Genomic DNA, 8580 nt, shown 5'->3' with positions numbered 1-8580 from the left:
AACGGTATGGGAATGGAACATCATCCAACGATAGACAGCCCCAATGTTTACAAGCAGCGTTTACCTTTGATGATTTCTGCACCTGGTCGCCGATGTAGATCTTCCTGAACTGCTCAAAGAAGCTGAGCATGGCCAGCTCCAGCCTCTCGTTGCCGGCCTGCTCTAGCCTAGAGTCGGTCAGATTCATCAGCTGGAGCACCCTGGGGGGGCAACAAGCAGCATTATCACCTTATCAATGATTAAAATCTGTTTTCAACTATTTAGTTCAAGACTCAAAGACTCATTTATGCAGAAGCCGATGTGGAGTCCCACAGGGAAGTGTTTTAGGCCCTTTACTGTTTCTTTTATTATATGTACTATGTTATGCTGATGACTCAGAAATGATTGTGTTGCATTAGATTGAGAACACGTTTAAATGTGAGAATTCAGTAAGATTGAGTCCTGACCTGTAGAGAAAGTAAAACCAACATGTGTTTCTTATTAGCTCCTCCAAACAAGATACCTTTCGAACTTCAGTTCTTACCGGCAGACTAACTCTCCGTCCATGGCGTCCTGCTCATCTGTACTCGCAAACGACACTCGTCCACCGATAACTGCCCCGATTATATAAACCAACCAGGTTAACCGACCTGAACCAGGAGACAATGCAACATTAGCAACACATCAACATCCTAAGAGCAACAAACACAACATCCTAAGAGCAACAAACAGTTTGAGGTTGACAAGGTGAATAGAGGAAGCAGGTACCTTCCTGCACCGTGATGTCTGCAGCGCTGGAGTTGGTGGACTGAAGCAGCTCCTGGTAGGTCTGAGCAGCCTGGTCGAACAGCTGGACCAGTAGAGCGCAGGTCTTCTCATATTCACACCTCCCGATGGTGGACAACTGGTCTAACTGCTGCTGGACTAGGCCGGCGTCGTCTAGAGGGTCTTCTAAACCATCTCTGTGGAGTCAACACCATCATCAGGGTTCATCAGGTCTGACATCGTGACTGAACATTGTATCGTACCTGAACACTGTATCGTGACTGAACACCGTATCGTAACTTTGTGACTGAACACTGTATTGTGGGGGTCCTGGGGTCCTTTTGACTGAACACCGTATCATGACTGAACATTGCATCATGACTGAACACTGCATCGTGACTGAACACCGTATTGTGACTTTGTGACTGAACACCGTATTGTGAGGGTCCTTTTGACTGAACATCGTATTGTTACTAAATACTGTATTGTGACGTTGTGATTGAACACCGCATTGTGACTGGGTTAAGCTGACGGCGTGACGCCTCACCTGAGGATGACGTGGACCGACTCCAGCCGGGATGTGATGTAAGCCTTGGTGACCTCGGGGGTGTAGGTCTCCAGCAGATGAGGTTCAGTGGCTTTAACGTAGGGCACCGACGCCGCCAGACGCTGCCACAGACTCAGCAGGTAGTGAACACTGTTGGGGGCAAACTCCCAGTGCTGACACACCGACGGGAGGTGAGATGGGTGAGTTTCTCATGTTCACTTCAACCTCACTACAAGTCTGCAGTCACACCAATCACCTGGAGGCAATGGGTCCAGGTTCTGGCGTCCTTTTAAATAGTATTGACCATTAAGGTCAACAATGGAGAAACGAGAGACTGTCTGTGTTCCCCCAGAGGTCTAGATAGTAGCTCACATTAGTCCAGAGACCAGACCAGACTATGTGGAGAAACCAGAGACTGTCTGTGGTCCCCCAGAGGTCTAGATAGTAGCTCACATTAGTCCAGAGACCAGACCAGACTATGTGGAGAAACCAGAGACTGTCTGTGGTCCCCCAGAGGTCTAAGCTGCAGAGCGCCGGCTATATCAACAAAGGAAACTTGGCTCCTTTAATACATTTCTTCTTTATTTGATACTTGTATTCCTCATGATTCGGACCTCAGTGCTGCATGTGTGCAGGAATATAATACTAATAATACTCCTGATAACGGAAGGATGAAGGAGATGGCCGCCCACCTGCAGACTGGTGACAGTAAAGTTTGCGATGAGGCGGATGACTTCGGGGTAGTTCTCTACTTTGACCAGCTCCCCCAGCTGGTAGTTGCTCTTCAGCCTCGCCAGCAGACGACAGAACTCGTGGTAGTTGTTGGGGTCCGGCAAACACTGAAACACAACATTCATCAAGCAGCCGTCGACACACAACAACCAACAGAGCTGTGAACCGGGGTGCGTTCCAAACCTGTGGGTTGGCTAGTATCCTCTTCACTCCGTCCACCAGATGGGAAAGGAACTTTGCTCGTTCTGCATTGTTGAAGAGAGACCTCCGGACTGAGGCAATCTGGACTAGACATGACAACACCTGCAACACAGACAGTTGAGGCTCAGACAGGAAGCTGCATGCTGATCTGGATGTGATGTCACAGAAAGAACACTTACCAGTGGGGAGAGGGACGGAGGGATGGAATGGTATAAATTGAAAAAGAGCTGCAGAGTGGAGGAATCAAGAAATGCTGCAGGATAGAAAGGAAACAAGATGTCAGAACCAGTTCTACAGTCAGTCAGGGACAGGTGAGCGATGATGATGCTGCAGTGGGCGGAGCTACCTGATCTCCAGGACGTGGGGATCTGAACAGTGCAGAGGTCGTCTGACGACTCGTCTGTGGAAGTTCCTATGAAGTCGTAGTTGAGACAGTTGTAGCTGAGTTTGAGCAGCTGCATCAGAAGGCCGTGTTGAGACTCATCGTTCAGGTTCAGGTTCTTCCCCGACGCCTGAGACAGACAGGCAGACAGACAGACACAGACCAGTCAATCATTGACCTGGTGTTCTCCAACTGAGAGAACAGCTGATCTTCCACAATGTGTTACAGCAGGTCCACTAGGCAGCTCTGCAGGAAGTGACATCACAGCGGTTACCTACCTGTTTGAGGAGGTTACAGGACAGAGTGAAGATGTCGAAGAGGGAGGAGTCTCTGAACGACGATGCAATCTTCCTGTGTTTGGTCAGGGGATGAGTCGTATCGGCCTGGAAACAAATGGGAGGGTTACTACGAAAACGGAGGAGGAGTAGGGAGAGTAGGAGGGCGAGGAGGGGGAGAGAGGAGGAGGAGATGATGACGACTGACCTGATTGATCTCATTGGTCAGCTGGGACAGAATGGTGACCCCGATGATGCAGTGTTCAACGCTGTCCTGTAAACACAGCAGATACACATCAGGTCCACACACACACACACAATAGACACAATGCGTACACACACACACACCTACCTGCAGGAAGCGCGTGACGTCAGCGATGACGTTCCGGAACACGTAGTCGTCCTTCTGACAGTCGAACCAGCCCAGTTTGGTGATCCGGGCGTACAGCTGGATCAGAGCCTGCGTCACGAACGCTGCTAGCTTCGGCCGCGTCGCCAGGTAGTTCAGGACATAGTTCCCTGAACGGACCGTGACAGACAGACAGACAGACAGATCAGACTTCATGTTCATGTTAGAGTTCTCTACCAGTCTGGAACCACAATGACTCCAACAGAACCTAGGCTTCCCATCAGTGAACATCCAGGGGCCACACAGACCCACACAGGAAGGTGCAGCTTTACTCACGGATGTCGATGCGTTGCTCAAGGGGTAGCGGGTTGCTGGTTCGAGAGACCAGTTTAGACAAGCAGGTGGCAGCGAGCAGCTGAGAGTACGACGACTGCAAAGACAGGAAATCACTTCTGGGTTTATTTCAGACCTGGAGCCTGCACAGACCGGACATGCAGCCGTTCTCACAGGCCATGTGACAACACGTGATGTCACAGTTCACAGATAGCTAAGTAATATTAGTTAGCTAGCCCTCTTGTTGATACTCCTGTTTTATGTCTATGAATGTCTGTAAATACATGAATTTGTGTGTGATAATACTTGAGTACTTATACATGAAGTACTTGTACATGAAGAGACTTGATACTCACGCTGCCTCGCTCCAGCAGCAGCTGACACTTGCTGAGACAGTCGGGGCTGTTGGTGAAGTCTACCAGAGCTTTCTCTGCCTGGTGTCGGACGGCGGTGTCGGTGGTCTCGTACAGCTGCTTACACAGGATCTCCAGCTGGGCAAGGCCCTAGATAACAGGGGGCAGGGTTATCAGGGTGATCGGGGTTATCAGGCAGCAGCAGGCCGGTCCCATTGGAACACATCATGTTCAACAAAAACATTCTCCCGTTCCTCCAATGTGACGACTGCTGATGCTCTTTTTTGTCTCGTATGATAATTGGCGAATGATTAATAAAATTGAGCAAATAACATAAATTGAAAATGACAACTTAGTTGCAGCCCTAATTTGCATCACATTTCCTTGAAATTATGACATTTTGGAGCCGACTGAGATATTTACATTTAATGATATCAAGCTCTATTAATGTGGGAAAAGTGCTGAGTCATGCACAGTCACAGTGAGTGGTTAAAACGGTGACGTTAAAGAACATTAGTGGAGGTGTCCTGGGGTCTTCTCTGGTTCTGGTCCCTACATGAGTGAGTGAGCCGGTACGAGTGTTACATCAGGACTTCTGCTGGTCTCAGATAAGAACGAGACCGCCTGAATATCGTCCATCTCCATTTATTATATAGAGCAAGAATTAAAAAAAATGTTAATAGTAATCGATTAATTCATCATTAGATTGAAGTTGAAAAAATAAAAACTCAATAACAAAAAGATTTTTAATTAAATAAAATGTTATTTAAAGCGTCATATCCTCAGGACACTTTTCAAACCAATAATTAATAATGAAGGGGGGTACATGTGACCAGTATCCTGCCAAAATCATGTAAATTCCTGATATTATGAAAATGTGTTTGAAACACTTAAATAAGATAAAATTAGATGATCATACATCATCCATAAATACAGGATGAATGAATAAATGTATCTTTGTATTGTACTTCTCCATGATGGTGAGCTAGACGGCGTTCTGAGGTCACTAGTGACGATATTAACGATGGCGGTATTAACGATGATCAGAGGTGAAAGCCTTGTATCGTCCCATCAGCAGCACGCAGACGAGACGAGCTTTTAATGAATGAATAATGAATGAAATCCTCACTTCCTGTTTCATCTGCCTGCTGTGTTCAAAGACCAGCTGCCGGTATGGGAACATTGTCTACTTCTCTGCGATGCTGAAGTCAATATTAACAGTTTTCACTGACAAAATTAGTTTTCTGACAATTTCAATGGAATAAATGGATCAAGCAGCTCACTGAGAAGTAACTTTCTCACTCTGTCCAATCAGAAGTGTTTCATCTCTGCCAGAACTCAATATTATATCATTAAAAAGGCAGCTGATGGTGCACTAACCTCTATATAATGGAATAAAGTTATTATGATAATCTGCAGATATGCTGAAATAATAATAATAATAATAAAAAATAATAATAAGCTGAATTATTACGTGTCAACTGGAAAAAAATAGATACAACATATTGGCCAAACATAACTGCTCAGCTGGGTAAATTTTTTAAAAACACACTGTTGCATGTCTCATTTTTAGGATCATAAATGGTAAGGCTCCCCACCACTCTGCACTTTTAGACAGCAGAAGAACTGGAACAGCAGAACCACACGGTCTGACCGCGGAGTCCCTCCTAGGTCCAGTTCCTTTGGTAAATTGTGTTTCTCTGTGAGGGCCTCTAAACTTTGGACCACAATATACATACATACAAAAAACATATAAGGAATAGCACCGTCTATCATACATTCAACCATTTAAGTAATCCAAAATGTGAACATGTGTAACTGTATAATAGTATCTGATTGATTGTTGTAGCTGTCCTGTCAACACCCATAGTGGTGTGTGAGAATGTTTTATGTCTTATGGAGTCAATGGATGACTTGCTCTACTAATGTTGTCTGTTGCTGTGTGTATTTCTTTGCTGTTTTTATTTTTCTAGTAATTTTGTGGTCAGTATAACGTCTTGCCATAGGACTACAGTTGAAAATTAGCCTGCTGGCTAACACTGGTATGGCACATTTACAGAAATGTGATCAATGTGCATTGTCTTTTCAATAAATAAATAAATAAAATAAATATTCAAAGAGTGACTCTTAATTTACCCACTTTAATCTTCATTTAAAGGCTGCAACTTTTGATCATTTCTTCATCATTAATGAATCCAGCATGACGTCTGACCAACAGTTCAAAAACCAAAGATATTAAACAATTTAAAATAAAATAAATAGTACAAAACACACACATCCTCAGCATTCCATGTTTTATCAATGTGAGAAAATCATCAAATTTATGAAGCTAAGACGGTTAACAAAATTGATATTAAAAATGCTGCAGGTTAATTTTCTGCTTCATTGTGTTTCTGCTGCATGTTGAACAATGACATCTGCATTTACTGCACTTCTCAACAAAACAATTTCAGAATAACACGCAGAAATAAGATTCAGAAGATTTGATCTGATCACGTGTTACAGAAAAATAAGGCCTCATCATGACCTTCCTCACCTTCATGAGGCTGGAACCGCAGAAAATGTTATTATTTATGCTTGAAAATGACTAAAAGCACCTGTTCATTTTCTGCAGATCAATAAATGGTTTGATCACTTCAGGCTAAGTGAACAAGAGAAGATCTGATATGAAATCTCACAACGAGATGTTTCGGCTCAGTTTAATTAACCTGTAATTGATGAAACGTGGAAACTGTTGCTTATCAGCGATTTAAGTTATTCTCAAAGCAGAGAATATATATTAACTTTTAGAAATTAATATATTTGAGGTTTTTGGTCGCAAGCGATACTTTATGCACATAAATACATCCTAATTATTAAACATCCTGGACAGAAAAGGTTCTTTTTGCGATGCTTTGATGAACATTATGGATTATATTAAAAATAAATGACTGAAATGTTTTTTTTAAAGAATATAGTCAACAACCGGATCCCGATCCTTTGTTTGCAGCTCATGTGACCGACCGACAGCTGGTTCTGGATCGGGTCCAAAGAGTGTCAATGTCAGTGATGCTGCAGCTTCTGCTGAGGAGGCCAAACCTGATCCCGTATCTCCGCATCGTCTACCGGCACCTGGTCCTGCAGGACTCGGGAGTCCCGGTAGTAAGACGCGGGTCCCTGCGGGTCCCAATAACGAGTCAAAGCTCCAACAACAACACGGGGCTGCGACGCGAACCCAGACCGGGTTTCTGGGGACGTCAGGGGGACCAGCAGCCGGGGGGAGAGGAGGCAGTCCCGATCCCCATGTGTCCGGTCCAGACCACGAAGCAGCAGCTTCAGAGGCTAGCTAGCTAAACAAAACCGCTCCGCCGAGTTACGCACACAAACACGGCGGGTGTAAACAGCCGGCGGCCTCCTAACAGATCCCCCGGGTCCACCGTAGGGACCGCAGCCCTGAGGCACGAAGCCCGGATCCACGCAGACCCGAACCATGTTTTCAAATGGGCTCGGGCGGGAGAAGTGGACGTCTGGGCTGAAGCTAACGTTAGCCTAAACGCGCTAACAGGCTCGGCTAGCTGAAGGGGACAACACATTCATATTTAAACGTTGACGCTCAAAGAGCCGAATAATCCGCGAAGTGTCCGTTTATATGGAGCGTTGGGTCCGCATGGGGAGTCCGACTGGCGCCAAACAGACCCGGTGCTGCTAGCCTGACAGCTATCCGTCCGCGTCCCGGCGGCTCGTATTGTTTACTTCTCTCCGTTACACCGATGAAACCCGCCGTGGTCCCGCCGGAGCCGCGGGTCCGACCGGCACCGGCGGCGGGGGGACCACGGGGTCCCGCCGCAGAAGCTCCTCGGCTTTTGTCTCCGTTGTGGAGCCTCGAAGCCCCCCTGAACCAGCAGCTAACACACGAGCTAACACACAAGCTAACTGTTGCAGTGACAGCAGGCCACAAGTCAACACAGGCGGCCACATCCTTCCTTCTACCGCCGGCAGCGCGCCGCGGCCCCGCCGGCCCGCAGCCGCCGCACACGGCCTCCGTGCCGGGGACGCGGGCTCCACAATCCGCGCCGCCACTCTCTTCCGCGCTTCTGGATAAAATGTCGGTTACAAAAACATGAAACCTCCGCTTACCTGCACATGATCCGCCATTTTTCTCCATTTCATGCACCTCTCACTCCCCCGCTTATGGGTATGGGAAGAGACAACAGCGCCCCTAGTGGCGGCCCGTCGCTAAGACAGCGCTCTGACTCCAGCCTCCTGACTATGAACAGCAGGCTGGTCGAGGCCTCCTGACCCGGTCCCAGTCGCGGTCAAGGTCCAACTCCCCTCACATCGGGGCCCAGAGACACAAACAGCACATGTTCTCTGTTCTAGCCGACTTTACATTGTGTACAATACAGACTGGCCTCCCATTAATATTTCAGAAGAATTAGGGACTGTGGTGCAGATAAGGTAAGAGGATGAGAAATTATAAGATATGATAAACCTTTATTGATTGATAGAAAAGACAGGTGTTGCAGCAGCAGACACAGAAATAAGTACAAATAAATAATCATACAAGGCTATTAATTAGTATAAGAATAGAAGTAAAAATAAAAGTAAAAGAAGTAAAAAGAGTTAGGTGAGAGAGTGACACTGGTGGTTAATAGTCAGCAGCTCTGTGTATCCACCAGAATGAT

General features: G+C 46.3%; 1 protein-coding gene across 1 annotated transcript in view; it reads right to left on the bottom strand.

The window, feature by feature from the left end:
- xpo7 (exportin 7) overlaps positions 1–8094 on the bottom strand; it is an 18890-nt gene extending 10796 nt beyond the window's left edge. Inside the window, exons 1-14 of the mRNA XM_084035863.1 lie at positions 8033–8094; positions 3920–4066; positions 3567–3660; positions 3234–3400; positions 3090–3155; positions 2885–2989; positions 2571–2736; positions 2404–2477; positions 2207–2326; positions 1984–2130; positions 1292–1464; positions 748–941; positions 524–629; positions 65–200 (exon numbers count right to left, since the gene is read on the bottom strand). Coding sequence (XP_083891989.1) covers positions 65–200; positions 524–629; positions 748–941; positions 1292–1464; positions 1984–2130; positions 2207–2326; positions 2404–2477; positions 2571–2736; positions 2885–2989; positions 3090–3155; positions 3234–3400; positions 3567–3660; positions 3920–4066; positions 8033–8065 — 1728 coding nt within the window. The 5' untranslated portion in view covers positions 8066–8094. The remainder of the gene's footprint in view (positions 1–64; positions 201–523; positions 630–747; positions 942–1291; positions 1465–1983; positions 2131–2206; positions 2327–2403; positions 2478–2570; positions 2737–2884; positions 2990–3089; positions 3156–3233; positions 3401–3566; positions 3661–3919; positions 4067–8032) is intronic.
- Between the last annotated feature and the right edge of the window lie 486 nt (positions 8095–8580).

This window comes from Eutrigla gurnardus, assembly GCF_963514095.1.
Source record: "Eutrigla gurnardus genome assembly, chromosome: 19".
NCBI lineage: Eukaryota > Metazoa > Chordata > Actinopteri > Perciformes > Triglidae > Eutrigla > Eutrigla gurnardus.
The sequence above is the reverse complement of the archived record's forward strand: the minus strand, read 5'-3'. Positions and strand labels throughout refer to the sequence as shown.